At 43.7% G+C, this 19,991-nt stretch overlaps 1 protein-coding gene across 2 annotated transcripts in view; it reads left to right on the forward strand.

Moving 5' to 3' along the window:
- Positions 1 to 19,991, forward strand: part of EFL1 (elongation factor like GTPase 1) — a 64,344-nt gene that overhangs the window by 17,828 nt on the left and 26,525 nt on the right. For both annotated transcript variants that reach the window (XM_063142270.1, XM_063142269.1), the window contains exons 13-15: positions 696 to 847; positions 2,547 to 2,725; positions 4,938 to 5,073. In XM_063142270.1, the coding sequence (XP_062998340.1) occupies positions 696 to 847; positions 2,547 to 2,725; positions 4,938 to 5,073 (467 nt within the window). The remainder of the gene's footprint in view (positions 1 to 695; positions 848 to 2,546; positions 2,726 to 4,937; positions 5,074 to 19,991) is intronic.

Here is a 19,991-nt window from a genome sequence, read left to right on the forward strand (position 1 = left end):
GCCCAATAGCCGAAGCTCTCTGGGTGGTTCACAAAAATTAAAACCACAATAAAACACCCAACAGGTTAAAACACAATTATGAAATAATTTTAACAACATATATAAGGGTTTCTTTCTTATATGCTAATTATAAGCTGAAGCACGCTGTAACATTCTTCTCTTTTTGTAAATGAGAAGTCCAATAAGTTGTTATAAAGCAATTAAACTAATGACTGATGCTGTAAAGTAAGAACAGCTTGCTGTTGGCGTGATTTCCAGGTGCTTGATTTTTATCCTACTGCTACATGCATTTCCTGCCAGCAAGCTGGCCAGAAAAGTCTGGCATGCGCAAAAAAAAGTTTTAAAAAAATGTTACTCTGTTTTAATATGTGGCAAATGGAAGAGCCACTTATAGTTTCGAAATGCTATTGCACCCGAGAAACCCCAACCACGGCCAAGAAGACTTTCATGGTGTTATAAGGCAAAATCTCAACTATATTTTGACATCTGACATAAGCTAGTATAGTCACACAACTGTTGACATCATGGATTTATTGAAATGCCACCAGTTCTAAGCGTAAACAAGAGTCTACCTGGAGGGCTCAAATTAATGCTGCCTTGTAAGACTTCCAGAATATTTTTGGTAACTGCAAATGTGCCGTGAGTTGGCCACAACGGCTTTTCCAAAAATTAATGCTGTTTCAAATTGTACGTAGGCCTCTGTCGCAAGAAGAAATAGTCCAAAGGCGTGAGGTTGTAAGGCAGCGGCATGCTGAGAAATTGGCGGCTAGTCAAGGACAAGAATCGGTCCAACAGGTGACTGGAGGCAGTCCAGTGGACCAAGCTCTAAAGACAGGAGAGACTAAAGGTAAGCAAAGGACTAGGTGAATGTGTTTCATTCACCTTCAGTCAGGATGTAAAGAGCCATTTTTTTCTTCCTTTCTGAGAATAAGGGCTTCTCAGAAGATCCCCCCATCCACCTGTGTATCCAAAGTGTGGAGGAGAACCCCTCCCAAGTTCATGCTTAGATGCTGAAAAGCTGTACATGCTTAGATTTCCTTGTCAGAAATCATATCAAACGTGCCAGTGGTGTGGCAGAGAGGCACATCCAGCTTCCTCCTCCATGCATTGGATGTCGCACAGAGGGACTCGTCTGAACGGTCAACCAGGCGCTTACCATTCTCTACCTTTCGGAGAAACAAGACATCCGTTCTCATTGGCAGTAATTCCAGATCACATGTTAAGAGCTGCCTATTCTCACCTGCTTGTGGTTTGGATCACTTCTCCCTTCTAGAACCTTCATAGATAGCAGGTAGACAGCAGGTGGTCTTCTCTGGCAGTGGGGGTAGGGGTTGAAGGGAGACCCCGAAGGGCACTTGCCATTTGAGGAAGTGGGTTATGTAACAGGATGAAATGTCTCTCAAAGATCGAATGGACAGGAAATGTCCCAGGAAGAGACATAGACGGCGGAAATTGGTCGCAGCGGGCAATATCCAATTGTAGTCCTATGAAAACTAGGCCCATTCACTTCAGTAGGTTTACTCTGTGTAGGAGCACCATTGGATACTGTCCAGTGAATCCAAATTGTGCATGCTTCTTTATGATGTGTTTGTGGCAGGGGAAGGAGAAGTGTAGTAATCGTAGCAGAATTTGTTCTTTGGAAAAGCTGCCGAAGTGGGTAGTGCGTTTTTAGTCTTAATTTAGTCTGAGAGCTGAAGGCAAGAAATGAATACTCCGTATGCTTCGCCATTGTACAGGTGAAAGCTAAGTCAGATTTAAGAAGATCTTTCCATTGCTTTCAACGTTGGGCACATAAGCCAAAATGAACTTTAGAGCTGTTCTTGTACTCCAGTGTGGGAAATGCTTCCTAGCTCATCATGTGCCCCCACATACTACCCTAGATGCGTTTTAGTGACGGCCTGTCAACAGCTGAATCTTGCACATGACGGTGGGTTCCTAGGAGTCAGCATGGACAGGCTGCTTCCTCTTTTCAACAATGCTCTGAAGCGGTTGTGAGAAGACAGTTAACTATGTTTGGCAAGGATTCCGTCCTTTTCTCAAGTGATTTTTCTTTCTTTCCTGCACATGCAGTGCAAGTTCCTTTGTATTGCATTACTGCAGTGACAGCTATGAGATTTTGTACTGTATTACAGAGTCATGCCATGTAACTCACATGCCAGATTTGCTTCTCTGTACTGGCCTAGATACAGGTAGTCTAGAGATTGTGGGAAGTGTTGTTGTGATGCCTGCCACAGTTTGGATTATCTTACAAAGCAGAGTGATGGGGACGATGACATTTTGTTAGTCTGTTCCAAGAAAACCCAATGGATTTCCAGACCACAAAGGACACCTTTTGATATTGGGAAGAACTTTTGGAGCCAAATATGCAGCCATTTTTTTAATTAACTTTTTTTTGGAGGTAGTTATTGGTGTTGGATATTGATGGTAGTGGTGGTGGGTTGCTTGTATTAGTAGTATCTTGTGTATTGCTGTGACCAACCTTAAGCACAGGATGGAGCAAGGTAGAAATGTATAAATAACAGTTTACTCCTCTCAAATTTCATTAGGGGATGATCAGCTACCTACCTGTCAAATGGAGGCCATGACCCCGGCATCTGTGAAGCAGGAACCCGAAAATAAGGAGGCTTTCGTTGCTTTTGCGAGGGTATTCAGCGGAGTTGTGAAAAGGGGACAAAAGCTCTTTGTTCTTGGACCAAAATATGATCCTGCTGAATCATTGCACAAGGTGCACTCAGGTTTTTCACAGTATAATTAACTTAACTTGTTAAAATCAAATTAAGGATACTACTTCATGATGATCTGACCATGAATTTTAGAAGTTGCGCTGTCTTAAGAAGTGTAGGGCTACCTGAGCTTTTGTACTAAACACAAGAAAAGCCCTGCTGGTTCAGACCAAGGGTCCATCTAGTCCAGCATTCTGTTCACACACTGGCCAACCAGCTGCCCATGGGAAACCCACAAGCAGGACATGAGTGCAAGAGCACCCTCCCACCCATGTTCCCCAGCAACTGGTATACATAGGCACATTGCCATCAGGACTAGTAGGCATTGATATTTTATTTTTTATTATTTATTTAAGGATTTTTATGCCGCCATTCAGCCAAAAAAGGCTCTCACGGCGGCTTACAAAAGTATTTCTTGACAGTCCCTGCCCACAGGCTTACAATCTAAAAGACATGACACAAAAGGAAAGGGGATTGGGAGGGAGGAGGAGGAGGGGGGAAAGGAAAGCGAATTCAGGCACTACAATCTTAGTTGGAAAGTTCAGCAGTTACAGGTGACAGCAGGAGGGAGGGGTGCTCTGAGCTGGAGCTGGACCCAGGCACGGTGGAGAGGGGCCTGGCTGCTGCTTCCTCCCTCACTGGTGGCCTCTGCAGAGACAGTTGGTAGCAGGAGGGAGGGGGCTCTCAGCTGGAGCTGGACCCAGGCACGGTGGAGAGGTGCCTGGCTGCTGCTTCCTCCCTCACTGGTGGTCTCTGCAGAGACAGTTGGTAGCAGGAGGGAGGGGGCTGTCAGCTGGAGCTGGACCCAGGCACGATGGAGAGGTGCCTGGCTGCTGCTTCCTCCCTCACTGGTGGCCTCTCCAGAGACAGTTGGTAGCAGGAGGGAGGGCGCTCTGAGCTGGAGCTGGACCCAGGCACGGTGGAGAGGTGCCTGGCTGCTGCTTCCTCCCTCACTGGTGGCCTCTGCAGAGACAGTTGGTAGCAGGAGGGAGGGGGCTCTCAGCTGGAGCTGGACCCAGGCACGGTGGAGAGGTGCCTGGCTGCTGCTTCCTCCCTCACTGGTGGCCTCTGCAGAGACAGTAGGTAGCAGGAGGGAGGGGGCTCTCAGCTGGAGCTGGACCCAGGCACGGTGGAGAGGTGCCTGGCTGCTGCTTCCTCCCTCACTGGTGGCCTCTGCAGAGACAGTAGGTAGCAGGAGGGAGGGGGCTCTCAGCTGGAGCTGGACCCAGGCACGGTGGAGAGGTGCCTAGTAGGCATTGATAGCCTTCTGCTCCATGGATTTGTCCCAATCCCCTTTTAAAACCATCCAAATTGGTTGCCATCGCTATGACTTATGGAAGTGAATTCCATAGTTTATACTATGTGCAGTGTGAAGAACTTCTTTTTATCTTTTGTGAATCTCCAGTCAGCTTCATGGGATGACCCTGGGTTCTAGTACTGGGAAAGGGAGAAAAATGTCTCCCTATCCACTTTCTATTCACCACGCGTAATTTTGTACCTCTCTATCATGCCTTTGCAGGCAATAGAGAGCCCTTTCAGAATAAGAACGTTCAAAGAGAGAGGGCTAGCTTCTACAATGGTCACAAGCTGGTTTCTTATTACTTGCCTCCTACCCCATCTTTATGAAAGTCTAGGCTAGGAATTAGAAAACAGACATACCTTGCCGCCATAGTTGGCAATTGGATTTACAGTAGAGCTCTTTTGAGGGTTGGTGGTGGTGGATCAAGCCCCTTCCAGACTCCACTTTGCCCCAGACTAGCTGCTAACCCATAGCAAATTGTGGCCCTCCAGCTGGGCCTCCAGCTACTGATCACTCTCAAAGTTTTTGACTTGTTTGCATCCCTCGCTTGAAAAACTTCTCTCCGCTCTGGTTGTTATATTAGTCTTGTCAGGGCAAAGGTAAATTCTCCCAGCCGTGCTCTCTTCTTTTTGACTTAAATTTTGGGGAAGCTTCCTATGATGAGGCTTGCTATTTTTTGGTTTGTTTTTAAAAGTAATCTGAGAATTCAGTGTTCCATTTTTTTTTACCTCTGGTAGTCTTGCAGTCAAGCTTTCTTCTGCTGCTGCTTGGAATAAAAATTAAAGACATGCTCTTCTTTGCTTCTAGCCATTGCCTTTTTGTTTTTCAGGAAAAAAAATGTGTCCAGAACTATTCTAGGAACATTTAGCCATTACTTAGTGACTTCCCTTTTTCTCCACTTTCTTTGGCCGTAGCTTCCTCTGGGATGTTCTGCTGCTGCTGACCTTCCAACAGTGCCCCATTTGGCTTGCTGCACTTTAGAGGATCTCTACCTATTGATGGGGAGAGAACTAGAGGAACTACAGGAGGTGCCTTCGGGGAATGTGCTAGGTGAGTGCGCATTAATTTTCTCACTTTATCCGCCAGTGTTGTCATGTATAAAAGATTTTGTTCTTTGAATGTGCTTGCAATTACATTAATGATGGACAACATCTTCTATTGCTTAAGACTGCATTTGGAGATAGATAGATAGATAGATTTGATACCTTTCTATACTGCTGTTCAGCCGGCAAGGTTTCCAGGGTGGTTTCCGATGACAAAATAATTACATAACTCTTACCATAAAATACAGTGATACAGTATACAGTAAAAAAAACACCCAGCAATTAAAAGCAGCAGGGAAGCAGCAAGTTTGCATATGATAGGATAACGAACACAATTCAAAGTGACCTCATGGGTTACCTGACTGTATAAAACTGCCTTGTATTGAAGGGGGGTTCACACAACACGCTAACCCATGATGGGCTAGTGTGTTGTTTGTGGAATGTGCCCCCTCCCATTGGTAGATTATTTCCCCCAAATAAGCCACCCTGAGAACCCATAGTCTGCAGTAGGGGTTATTTTACCTATGGTGGGTTAGTGTCTTCTCTGTCGCACAGTGTGGGTTACAGAGATCGCCTACAGAACTGCTCAGCAAGAGCAGTCAGAAATGCTGCTGCCTGTCTGCTCCTCTCAAGCAATTTCTATTCCTGCTGCAAAGCTGGGATACCTGTCGTCCTCGGCGGTAGGACTACTAGAGGAAGAGGGGCGACGGGTGTGTGAAATAAACTACTCTGTGTAGCTTGCTTCCCTAATCGTCTGCATAACCACCTATCCAGCATAGTTTGCCACCCACCGTGAGTTACCATGATGTATGAACCCAGCCATGAGTCAGTCCATTTAGCCCAGTCCTCTCCGCTGATAGCCAGTGGTTTTCCATAGTTTCAGTCAGGAAATTGAATCTTGGACCCTTGGCATGCAACCTTTGTTGCTTTACAACTGAGCAATGCATTTAGAAAGACCCAGGTTCAGTCTCTGTCATCTTCAGTTTAAAAGCGCCTCTAGTGACATAGAGCCTCGTGTGGCGCAAAGTGGTAAGCGGCAGTTACTGCAGCCGAAACTCTCCCCACGGCCTGAGTTCGATCCCAGCGGAAGCTGGTTCTCAAGCGGCTGGCTCAGGTCGACTCAGCCTTCCATCCTTCTGAGGTCGGTAAAATGAGTACCCAGCTAGCTGGGGGAAAGGTAAGTGCGACTGGGGAAGGCAAGGGCAAACCACCCCACTACAAAGTCTGCCAAGAAAACGTCAGCGAAAGCATTGACTCAAGTACTTGCACAAGAGGTTCCTTTCCTTTCCTTTTCCTTGTGACATGGCTGGGAAACACCCATTTTGCCTGCGACTTTGGCAAGCCACTGCCATCAGAGAAGCCAATACTGAACTAGATGGACCAATAGTTGGTGCGTAATAAGGCAATTTTATATGCCCAGTGTCTGTTCTCTGTAATCCAAGTCCTCCTCAAAGCAGGAATGTACCCAAGGGTATGCGTCTGAATCCTCCATGGTGGAAAAGTAGACTTGTGGTATGGGGTAAAAAGAACTTTACTGTTCATATGCATCATTGCAATGGGGGAGGGATCATTGAGTTTTGAGAGCTTTGTGTATTGTTTAACTATGGCGCTTCAACGTCTTCTGGCACACATGTTTCGTTCCAACTAGAATGCATGCTTTCTTAAATGTGTCCATGGTGAACAACTTTCAGTGCCTAAAGTGTTCTGGACTGATTCATCTAAACATTAACCACAGAGGAATTAAAGACTTTTCTAAACTCGGTTACATTTTTAGCATATGCATTGAAAGTGGTGACATAGTTAACATATTTCTTAACATATTTATAATATACTAGTCTTTTTCATGACTTAACTTAATATTATATATTTCCAGAAATAGATATTTATCTCCTCCTAAAAGATGTGGGAAAATAAATTTACCTTCCAAATCTTTGTTTACCATGGAAACCTAAAATCCCTTCCAGATGCCTTTCCCTCAACTCACTTGCTTTTAAAATGCTGCCTCAGAAACCATGTGATACTCATTTATTTTCATCAAGGCTGGAAAAATGATAAATATCAGCATAATTTTATTTTATCAAAACTGGTTTTGATTAGGCATTTTGGTACAATCTGTGTTATGTTTTTAATTATTTCCTGTGTCCTGATTTCTTACGTGTATAAATGTCTTGCCGCCTTAGATCTGGAATTTAGTTTTGTGAAACCTGATAAATGACAGAGGAATCCATTTACTTTCCAAAAGGCTAAGGTTTTAAAGATATTACAGTGCAATGCTATACATATCTACTCTGAAGTAAGCCCCATTGAGTAGGATTGCAACCTTAGCTGCCATAGCCTTCCTCTGTGTGTGTGTGTGTGTGTCTGTGTGTGTGTGTGTGTGTGTGTGAGAGAGAGAGAGAGAGAGAGAGAATAACCAAGGGGAATATAAAATATGTAAAACCTTTCCGTTAATATGTGCCACTTTATATTCTGTGTTCTCATACAATGAATTCATTATCAGATTAGTAAAGTTTCTCTTTATAAGAAAAAGAGAATCAAACAGGTTATGTAGCACCATATTATTGGATCTCTCTTAACAACATGAATCATCAAAATATAAACTTCACTGACTTCACTGTAATTAAGCCCAGATTTAGCTTATAGTTGTCCTCCAATTATGATTCTTATTGAGAGCTGCATGGTAAGATGGATTTGATTAGCAAACTTTGTGCCAGGTTTTACAAAACGCTAACTTCTACAGTAGAGGATTGCTCAGGGGGGAACATAACATGAAGCTGCTTACGTCCTCTGTGTCCCATTGTGATCATTATCTGGAATCAGCTTAGCTAGCACAGTGAGGTAGAATCAAAGTGTAGAGTGCATCACTTCAGATTGAAGGTGGGAGGTCAATTTTTTTAAAAAAATACTTACGTTAAAAAGCTCCCTGCAAGTAGAATAGTAGTTCAGAAAGGGCAAGAGGATAGAACACTTGAAAACTTGTTTTCTATGGGTCAGGGGGAGAGAAGGTACCTTAAAATATCTCCTATTTGCATTCTAGCTGCCATTTTCAGCTGCCAAGGAACATGGCTGTTCATTGGCGTGTGAATAGATGTGTAAACATCCATCTGCAAATGTCATAATTACAATTAAGATTCCCTTCTGTGATGCAACTAGCAAATAGTTAATTTCTGTACATTGCTTTTTCAATTTTAGGTGAGTCTATAAATAAGCAGTAATGGCATAAATCCCCAGAGTGGTTGTCTGATGGTTTTACTGTTCCGTTTTTCATTCTGAGGTGCCTTAGACATGTTTTAAGCAAAATGGAAGCTGGCAGGCTGCCAAGGGAGGCAGAGAGAGGTTAAAGTGGTACTTACGGCTTGCTCACATACTCAACAGTTAAATACAGAAATTGTTGCTGACTTGAGCTGATTCATGCTTTACAATCACCCATTGTGATCAGATGGCGCTGAATACCTCACTTGAAGCTGGTTTTTTTGAATGTGTGAATCCAAGACTCCGTGGATTCATCGTTTCAGCTGTCGTCCAAACACAGTTTTAAGATCTCCAAACTACTCGGGAAACTAGGTCATTCAAAAAGCCAAATGCCATGCTGTTGGCAATTCTTGGTTCAGGGGGAGAGATGGCAGGCGTCTCTGCTTGCGGTAGGTGTGTGTATTAAATAGTCTACTAAATGTAAACCATCTGTAAATGGTGACTTTTTCAAGATGAGTTCAAAACCAACCAATGAACTTTGGGAGTCAGAATGCTGATTCAGTATCAGATTTTGAATAGGAACATTTGTTTTTCGGTATTCACCACTGTTTTCACAGCTAAGGGATCCAAAGCCGTTTCAAATTTTAATTCTTTCCTCATAAAGACATGCTGTAACCTTTTAGTGGTATTTGTGTGCAGAAAACCAACACTGCCTTTCTCCCTATTCCAGAAAGTATCCTCTTTTCTTGTGCAACAGCTGCTACTAGCAAAAAATTTCACAATCTGGAAGTCTGGGCGGAGCCAGATTCCATTCAGCTGTGTTGGACTACAGTTCCCATCATTCCTGGCCAACAGAGGAGGGTGTTGCTTGCTTGGTTGTGTGGGTTTTCTTGTAATGCATGATCCTGTACATTGGGCGAGCCCCCCCCCCTTTCCGGTCTCTCAAGATGTTATAGACTACGACTCCCATAAGCTCCAGTGAGCATGGTCAGTGGTTAGGAATTGTGGGAATTGTAGTCCGAAACATCTAGAGGGCATGGGGTTGCCTCCCCTGTTGTACATCTTTAACCCCCCCCCCCCTTTAAAATGTTTTACAAATGCCTTTCACAGATAATCTGTGCTTGAAGAGAACAGTGTGTGGAAGAGAAAAACAGCATTTCTATGGTGTGTTCACACAATCTTGTAATCCTTATAATGACCATGTAAAATAAGCCAATATTCTCATACCGGCGGGGGCAGGGGGATTCAGGCTGAGAAACCTGCTGAATTCAAAACATCCTGGTGTGCTGTTAGCAGCTCGGTGAGATCTGAACTGGGGGGGGGGGGGAGGGTTCTACCCATTCATAAACTTTGTCTCTTGCCACACCATCACCTGTGTTCCATGCTGCTTGAAATTTAGCACTGATGCAAAGTTTCTGGATTAATGAATAACAACAGAGTAGCCCAACTCTCAGCATGTTGGATGGCACATGTGGAGAAGGATTGTATATTGCGAAGACTCGGTGGGAGTTGAGTGCTTTTGTGTGCTCTGTGTACAAGCGCACATTGCAACCCCTGTTATGTATGCGCTCATGTAACAATATCTGCATGGGCGTAAGTGGTTGCCCCCAGGGTGGATTTGATTTAAATCACTACTCAGAAAAACTCGATTTAATCATGTGACTCCCGCCCCCCCAAAAGTGCACTCTAGTCACTGAATTTTTTGAAACTTAGCACTTAAGAGATAAGGGGTTGATTCTGTATACATAGATTTGCAAAGGAGCAATGGGATTGTGATCTCTGCAGACACAAATTCACAGTTTTGAGAACTGTAAAACCAAGCATCTGTGATGATATCTTCTAGACAGAAAAATTGCCCAATAATCTTACAGAAACCTCCGGAAGAGCATGACATTGTGAATGGATTAATGGGATTCATTTACCCCAAAATTTAAACATTGCATGAATATACAGCCTCATGCTACATAATTAAAAATGAATCCTTATTTCATTATGAATAACCTTTGGACTATAATGGATCTTAAATAGAAAACTGTCTTTAGATAGATTTTTCCTCAAAAAGCATTTTATTAAAAAAAATCCGATTTAAATTTTTAAAAACCAGATTTTTCTGGGTTTTGTTTTTTTTAAAAAAATTGATTTTTATCCACCCTGGTTGCCTGATCCATTGCTAGTGTAATCTGCCCCATCCTGTGTTCTTCTCCTAAACCATGAGAACAAACAAAGAGCCCTGTTGGATCAGAGCAAAGGTGTCTCTGCTTTCTTGCATCCTGTTTCCCACAACGGTTAACTAGATGCTTCCAGGAAGTCCTAAGGAGGGTCAGAAGGGAACAGTCATTCACTGGGCTTGCCCAGCATTTGTCTAGGGGCATGTTGTTATCTGAACAGAGAGGTTTCATAGAGCCATAATAAATAGCAGCCATTGAAAGACTATGAATTTGTCATACCAAAGTATGACAACTTTGGGAACTGGCTTTTATCTATTAAAAAAACATACACAAATCTAGATCTTGTACAAAAAAAATCTTGAAAATGTGCAGATGCCTGTTGAGTTCCTTAACTTCCATTAATGAGAAGGATGGGTTCATATTTCTTTCCTTTTCACAGGCATATCTGCCTTGGACAGCTCTGTACCCCTGCCCCATTGCATCTTTACTCTGTTAGTGGCCTCCTCTTTTGCCCTTTCTCACCATCCCCTGCCAAAATAATCATTGCAACATTTGGAAACAGCTTCGAAGAAATCAGAATAAATCTTGCAGTTTAAGTACATTTCCGGGGGGTGGGGGGGGAGGTATAATGCTTGATGAAGATATGGCACAGGGATGAGGGGGGTCTTGGGACGTAAAACACATGCTCTGATTTGGGCAAACCCACTTGCATTCTTTATGAGGGTATTGAGGATAAGTCTCATGGTGAGCATCTCCGTACACTGTATGATTATTATAAATGTTTCTCTGTATCTGTGGAAAATTGTGGTGGACTGATACACAGAATAATTATATGGCTCTAATTGCACTCATCTTTGAGATGCGCCAGTCCTGGAGCAATTATAGAATCAGTTTTACAAATCAGAGTGTGGCTGGTGCGGGCACGGCCAAAGAATGTTTGCTGTTGACATCCCTAATGGGTGTCTGTGTCTAGAAATATTGGGTCTCTGCTGTATATAGCCCTTCCCCCCCCCCCCTGAATAAAAGAGTATTTTCTTTGCCTTTCTCCATTAGTCGCTGCCCTGTATCTTCTGATTCCCTTCTCAGTGTTCCTCGTCCCTCCATTTCTGTATTTGGGAAGGAGGTGCTCCTTCTAGATGCTGGAAATAGTCTAAAATGTCTAGAGGGTACCTGGTGCCCACGGTCTAGGACAGCCTTCCCCAGCCTGGTACCCTCCAGATATGTTAGACCACAGCTCTCATAATCCCCCAGCCAGCTGTGTTCCAATTTGGGGAAGTCTCATTTAGGATGTTCATGTGGAAGAATGGCGCAATACTCTCCCTCCCCCACCCCACATCCTTTCTGGGCCGGTGCATAAGAGTATAGCAGTGGTTTTTACATGTTACTGGACTGGCACAATGTCCCCAAAATAGTGTTCTGCTCCCCCCCCCCCTCCGGATGTGAACATTGTATTGCAAATGGAGGCCCGGTAGCAAAAATTTCGAACAGTATTGAATATTTTCTTTAGAAATGGGGAAAGGTAAGGATTGCAGAGACAGTGAGCTCATTTGGGACATGTTTTCCCATCCTGCAAGGCGGAAAGATGTATGAGGATAGGAAAGGCATGTTTCGCAACAATTGTTTTGATGTCTTCATGGTCAAAAATAAAGACTAATCTGGTAATTTATCCTCGATTTGTCAGAACAAAAATAAAATAAAGTAAATTGAACTTGCAAGCTAAGTGATTGAGCAAGGCCGTGTCTGCAAGTTGGGGGTGGAAAAACCTAGGAGCTGCTCTGTGTGTCTACTTGTTGAAAGCATTTTGGCCTGGAGCATCTGTCCTCCTTAAATTGAGTCAAAATATCATTTTATTTAGAGCAAATCAGTTTGCTGCTACATTGTTGAAGCATTTGATACTAAATGCAACCTTAATTCTAGTTCCAAAGGGAAACTTACAGCTTATTCAGTTTTCAACATAGTCACAGGATTCTCCTTGAGGGTATTATGTAGGTACAGGGCTGGAAATTTGCTTATAAGCATTTTTTTAAACAAATGCTCAGAACGCTGAGCGTTTCCCCTGCTACTACGTTAATTTGTTTTTCTGTACTCCTGCAGAATCACAACTTCTTTATTATTACGTTTATATCCCACCTTTCCACCAAAGTGCTCAAAGCAGCATACATGGTTTTCTGCCCCCCCCATTTTATCCTTATAACAGCCTTGTGAGGCACAGTAGGCTGAGACATTGTGACTGACCCGAATTCACCCAGTAAGCTTAAACGGGGAGCAGAAATTTGAACCTGGGTATCCCCATTCTTAGAGTTGTCACTCTTAACTTCTGCACTACACTGCCATTCCCAGTGCCATATACAGTTGAGTCAGACAGTTGGTCTATTTAGCTTAGTACTGTCCACACCCAGAGTGGGCAACCTTTTTTTTTTCTGTTGAGGGTCGCAGCTCCTTCATGGGTAATCTGTTGGGGACTGCATGTTGATGGTGGGTGGGCTGAAGCCAATTGTAGGTTGGGCTAGAGCCAAAAGTGGGTGGATTACCCCTTTTCTCCTCTTTCCCCACCCTTCTTTTCTCTCTTTCTCCCAGGTAGTGGGCTGCCAAGGAAGGGACATATTGTTCTTGGCAGATTCTGATTTGATCCTTTGCAGACGCCATTTGAAACGAGGCTAAGGGCCACATGAAATTAGGGAGAGGGCTGCATGTGGTCCACGGGATGCAGGTTGTCCACTTCTGGTCTACACAGACTGGCAGTGACTTTCCATGGTTGTAGGTAGGAGTCCTGAGATGTTTTTAATGTGGAGCTGCCTGTGATTGCACCTGGGACCTGCTGTATGCCAATGCCCTGTACCCTTGAGCTCTGGGTTCTTCTCAAGGCTGCCCTCTTTCTCAGAGGGGAGAATGGACTGCTGAGACATTTGGATCCAAAGACATATTTTAGATGCACTTAAGGGGTTTAGGGATTTCTCACAACCCTTCGGGCCGTATCACAAACTGCTCCTCCTCTCCCATTTCAGAAACGGCTTGCAGGACGGGGACGCTGCTGTTCAAAAACTGCAAAGTCCAAATGTCTCTTCATTCACAGAATTCAATGCTAGATATTTTGGAACCTGGTCATCATGCCTGTGCCAGAGGTGTTTTGCTCTAACCCTTCCATGGCAATCCAGGTGATGGTTGTACAATATTGGTTGAACGTTACAAGAATAGTTAGTAAAAAAAAAAAAAAGTAACACAGGTGTGCTGGCATATCAGCCTATTTGCTCATTTGTTGAGGAAACTACTTTGTCCAGGGATAAAAAACTGCAAAAAGCAAACAGCCCCACACAGTTTACTGACGAGGCTTTGAATTGCTGTTTGATTATCTCCTGCCATTCTGGGTTTCTTCTTCTTTAAGAAGTGGGTGGGTGTGGTAGATACCATTCTATCGTGAGCATGCTATAAAACAGTTAAAATTCATTGCAGGCAGTCTAACATTTTCTTACATTAGGGGGAGCCTTTAATATAGCATTCCTAAACCAGCTGCTCTTCAGATACATTGGGACTGCAAGTCTCATTATCCCCAGCCAGCATGCTTTAATAATAATTTGTGAAAAGAGCATCTATAAGCATGAATGCCATTTTAAAATGGCTTTGCCAGGTCGATGCCAACCAGTGAGCATTGCTACCTTCTGCAAAGAGCCAACCAGCAGCCCTGTTTGTCACAGCGACCTTTTATTTTTTTAAAAAATTACTATTATTGTGCAACTGTTTGGGCTAATTTCACACTCTCTGACTCTGTAGTTTGATTATTAAAAGTAGCCAGCTTGAAGCCATGCCAGCTATACAAAGCATCTCTGCTCAGCCAGAGCTAATGAACACAGGAGGGCAGCCTTTCGCTCAGTATTGTGCCGTCCAAAGGAGAAAGCGTCCTGGAAACAAAGGAGGCTCAAATGTTCTGCCTGCGACTCTATTAAAGGAGAATAATTCTGTTAGTAATTAGCTACAAAACGGGGAGAGATAAGTCCAACCTTGCTGTTCTTGTTGCATTGTTGGTATCAACAGACTTAAAGGTTCATAATTGCCTTGCTGCTGAAGAATGGCACTTTGCTACCAGCCCTGCCCATCCATCCTTTGTCTCGTTTTGCCTTCGCCTCTCAATTTGTAAGCTGCACTTGGCTGCAGTCGGTTTGGACCGCAAAACAAAAATACAAAATTACCTTTTGGGAGGCTGACGCCAGGGCCATTTGTGTATGCATTTGGGCTGCTAATCTCTATGCAGTTAAATTTATTGCTTTCACCAACAGCAAGTATGCTTTTATAGTTTATTGCATTGCTTGTTTGGTACTGTAGCAAGGTATATGACAACTGCCCAAATGGTTATATCCAGCGAATCAGGAAATACCTGATGACTATGCTTTTAAAATTACATTGTTATCCTGCCTTTCTTTAGTAGAACTCAAGGTGGCATTTATAGAGCCCCCTAGTGGCCTCACACCTGGGCACCGCCCAGGCCTACTTACCTTTAGCGAGATTGTTAAATCTTCTTTCAGGCTACATAAACCCATCATGGCTGGCTGGTAGATGCTAGGAGCTGCAGTCCAAAACATCTGGAGGGTACTGTATTGGGGAGAGTGGTATAAACGTTAGTTTTATTGAGGCCGGCTGGATCTAACTACGTGTCTACCTAGTCCAGTTTACTGTTCCTAACAGTAGAAAGCTAGATGTGTCCAGGAAGTCCTCAAGCAGAGGACTTGTACTTGACACAAAGAGGTACATTTTTAAAATTATCGTAACAGGAACGTGAATGACACAATGAAGTGTGGCAAGACCCACATTTTTTGTGCTTAAAATAAGGGAGAAAAAACATTAAAGATTATTAGTGCGCCTGTTAATTTTCGTAGTTCCAGGCAAATGTCTCTGACTGAGCAGTGCTGTTGGTTGCTATACTGATGATCATGTTTCACAGAAGTCTATCCTAGCAATTTTACCACTGAAATGAAGTAATGAGTATTTTATTACCTTCTGGTAGTACCTAATTTCTGTGTATAACCTAATGACTTAATATAGGTGAATGTGAAATGTGAGAGCTCTTGAAAGTCAATGGAGCAATATATCCCCCTCCCCTAACAGTCTGCTCAGTCTGTTTTTTTGGCACAGCAGCCCATATTTTTGAATCTGCTCAGTTATTCCAGAAATGCAGCCTTCAATTCAAGGAGGCTGAGTTGGGGAGGATTACAGTTCAGCTATGCCGAATGCCCTGTTGAAAAGACACAAGTGTGTTGTATTTTTAAAGACTAGATATTTGATTATCTTTTCTGCTATAATGAGCCTTATTTGCTAAATGAAATCCAACCTGGGAATATATGTGTCTGTTTAATTCAAAAAATAGCAACAGCTGTCACTTCAGAGTATTTTGTTGCTCTTTCGAAATGTAATAGGGATTCTCTGCCAAGGCAAGCCAAATGCTGCAACAATAATAATAAAAAATACACCCTCAATTCTGTATCCTGAATAAATTCTGCAAATGAAGCAAAATGCATTATTTTGTATGGTTCTGCCCTTATTTTTTATTACCGTGTTTCTTCGATTCTAAGACGCACTTTTTTACCTAAATAAACAGCTCTAAAAATGGGGTGCGCCTTAGAATCGATGGTGTCTTAGAATCGAAGAAATACGGTAGATGCAAAAAGACTCTATTCCATTAAAAAGGGTCTGAAACATCCAGTCTCCTTAGCTTTATTGCTTTTAGAAAGCTGAGCAAGCAGGGCTTTCTAAAATTGCTTTGCTGGCTGATTGGAGCCTACAGCGCGCCCCGTGCAGCTCCGCCCCTCGTCAGCCGCGCCAGGAAGACACGCGGCTCCAAGAGTCAGGAGGCTCACCCCCCCCAGCCACCGCGTGTCCCCCCCAGCCACCGCGCGCTTCCCACCTGGAACCCTTCACGCCCTCGGAAAAACCTGTGCCCAGAGGCTAAAGAAGTGCTGCTCCACTGAAGCTGCTCTCATGCGGCATCTCCAGTTGTCTCTCTCCTCCACGTGCAGGCAGGCAGCCAAAAGAGGAAGTTCCTACAGCAGCCGCGAGCCGGGACAAGGAGCTGGGAGGGTAAGCGCCTGTTTTTTGCTTACCCCTAAGCCTCTCCCAGCGCAGTGGCCCCCAAACCCAGCTCTTTCTAAGAAATTCTAAGATATTCTAAGAAATTTATTTTTTCTTCGAATCAAAGCTTTTTCCCCCTGTTGGTGGCACTGAAATTAGTGTGCGCCTTAGAATCGATGGTGTCTTACAATCGAAGAAATACGGTAATGCTTTTTTTTTGCTATTCATTTGACTGGAGCTATACAGGAAACTTTATCCAGCCACTCTTTGGCTTTTGTGATCTCAGCAGGCCATTGCCCTCACACATTCAACCATATTTTCATAACCATAAGGACTAGAAACTCCATTCTCTCCTTATGAAAGCTGAAATTATGAGGACGATGCACTCTGCACCCAGTATCACTTTGTGCAGGCTTTCTGCAGTTCTCCTGTGTAATTAATTGCAGAATGCACTGAGCCCTGGCTTTAACCTGAAGAGAGAAATCAGCTTGATCTCAGTGCTATATCTGCCAGTCCATCCATGGCTCAGATTCAGAGATCTACATTTGATACACCTAAAGACTTGAGCATATATCATGGGATTTTAATACTTTTTTCCTTTTGGGTAGCCAGCTGCATGCCATATCATAGAAAACTGCTTTTCAGACTTTCAAAAGACGGCAGCTATGCAGCATGGTGCCCTGCTGTTCAAGAAACACGTCCTGAGCACGCTGGTGGGTGCATGGGATCCCTCGTCCAATTCTTTGGATCTAGCCCCATATGAGCAGGTTAGAAGACTTGGCAGTTGGAAGATTGGCTGGCTTGGTTTCCCCCCATAAGCATTCCTCCATCAAAAAACAACAACCAGAAAGGCAGAACCTATGTAGTCTTGCTAATGACATCCCTTCTGAAGTTCATAGGTCACTTGTGTTTGGAACATGCATGTTTATTTAGAGAGAAACTCACCCATCAGTGACTGTTGGTTATAGGTTACTGTTAGTCAGAAGCTTTTATGGGCGTTTGCTTCTTGTTTGTAATTCTCATAGATAACCTAGAGTCACACATTGCTAAGACATCCAAATATTTCTGTGGTATGTGGTTGATCAGTGATAGTTTTTATATTGCTTCTTAGGCTATTTATGTTGTCTTCCCTCCGCTGTTTCCTTCTGTATAAAAATATATATGGCTGTTGTTCAATTTCATCTGTTTAGTAAACAATAACCTGACAGTAAGTGAGTTTTGTTTTGTGTTTTGTATCTTATTCCTTAAAGATAACCTTTTGCCTTTTTTCCCCATTGATCTTTTGTTATAATTCTATGTTGCTTGCTAATCTAAAATTGGCAGAGGGAGAGAGCGAGAGAGAGGGATGGGTGGGGGGAAGGAATACTTTGAAAAAGATACCAAAAGGATAAGGCTAGAATCAACACCACTTTGTTTAGCTTGCACGATTAAGGGTACAATCCTATGCATGTTTAGATAGGGGTGGGGGAGTCTTACAGCTCCCAGCGTGCTCCAAGCTAGAAGTTGCATGTCTTTTTTTTCTGTCTAAAACTGCATAGGATTATACCTGAAGGTGGTGGTGGTGGTTGAATGCCTGCAATGGTAAAAATAAGTTGTCTAAGCTCCTTCTGCAAATATTGACTAGGTTCCAAATAGCAGGGGTCCACAATTCTGCTCCCCGTGGTGAGTGTTCCATCATCCCCTGACAAGCGTGATGTGCTCCAGACAGAAGAAAAATAATAACCCACTCCTAAGTCATAATTTACCAAACACATAAAGTTAGGTAACAGCCATCTGGAGAAGGGGTTGAGCATCATCCTCACAGCTACGCTGCCCTTTGGAGGTGCTTAGAGCTCCTCAGAAGCACAGTTCAGCTGCGGGCAGAATCACCACCCTTCTGCTAGAACTCCAAAGCCAGGAAGGGAGGCTCAGGCTTCATTTGCCCTGGGCTTCCAAGATACTGAGATCACCTCTGATGCCCAGTGGCAGAACAAGCCCTCGTCCTCTTCTCCAGCTTGGAGGTAGTCAGGGGTGGATATTCTGCATGTGCAGTGTGCTGAGGCAGTGTGGGGCTTGTTTTCGTGCCATGCTTCTCAGGCGCTTGGGGCACATTTGGAACACGAATACTTCTGCAGGAACAACCCCCTTCTCGACCTTCAAACCCACCTCCTGTTGTGCTTCTAAGATGCAGCGTGGCATCGGGGACATGCCCTTGGTTGAAGAGCCGAATCCTGGGCTCCGCAAATGTTCGGTCGGCTACTAAGCCCTCTCCCCAACCTCCCCTGTCGAGAAGACCTGGTACTTGACATGTATCAGTTTGTTTGTCGGATACTATGGGCGGACATCTCATCCAGGATGTAATTAGCTTTTCTGGAAAAGCTGCAAAGGGTAGGGTGGAGAGAAAGAAGATTCAGAACCTACTACTGTGAATGGGCAAACCTTCAGTGTTTCATCCGTATTAGCGACCTGTTGATTTGCTACTTGGAAAACGGTGGATGTAGTGTGTTTATCATTTTTAATTTTAAAATTACCAAAAATACAAATGAGTGATTTTTTTCTGACAGGGATGGGCAGACTTCAGGCTTGCACGATCTACTTTGTTTTTCACTAACCACAGCCAAGTGTACATGAATAGCTCAGGTGGGTGGCCATATGCTAAAAATTCAGGTACTGGATGCCTCTGAGCACATGCTTAGCCCAGGTCTTTATGATCAGTCCCAGAACCAAGCTCACAAGTTCTTTCACATAAAAATCCACTCCCAGTCTCTCCCCTCCCCCCCCACTTTATTTTTCATCAGCGTAATTTACCAGAAAACCTTTTAGTTCCCATTGTTATACTGGGAGTCAGAAATGATTGCTGATCGACTGCAATTCACCCAGAGCTCTACTACTTGGTCGCGATCTACCTTCTCCCCTTTGCCGTTTTCTATGGCTTCTCCCACCTGCAAAAATACTAAGTGAGAGCAGTAACACAAAGAAAACTGCCCCAATAAGGTTCTAAATAGTGGAAAATTTATTTATTTATTTATTACATTTATATACCGCCCCACAGCCAAAGCTCTGGCTTTGTCTATGAGACAAAATTCTGGCTTTGATGTGAGAACATTCATAATTGTGCTGCATTCTTTCTCATACTCTCTGAAGTCCTATGGCTAAAAGTGAATTCTCTTCAAACTTGCATGTTTGTTTTCTGAAGCTGACTCATGTCTGCTTTTTCCTTCTGGGGGGTGGATGCAGTGACCTAGTTTGCATGTCACAGTAAGCCGCCATGGCTTAATTCACCTGTGGGGCTGCAAAACATGCACCATCCGCCATTTTGAATATGCATGGCATGGTGTGTGCGCGCGCACACTGCAGCATGTTGTGTCATACACACCCGGGCATCATGGGTTATTACCTGAGTTCATATGAACCGGCCCACTGTATATCGCTAATATGAAGTTTCTGGCTCCTGGGCTTTCAAAGATATACCTGCAGTGTTTGCTATTAAACCTCAAAAGTCTTGGAAGGGTGGGGCTTGAGTGCCATG

This window comes from Elgaria multicarinata, chromosome 16, assembly GCF_023053635.1.
Source record: "Elgaria multicarinata webbii isolate HBS135686 ecotype San Diego chromosome 16, rElgMul1.1.pri, whole genome shotgun sequence".
NCBI classification, from domain to species: Eukaryota; Metazoa; Chordata; class Lepidosauria; order Squamata; family Anguidae; genus Elgaria; species Elgaria multicarinata.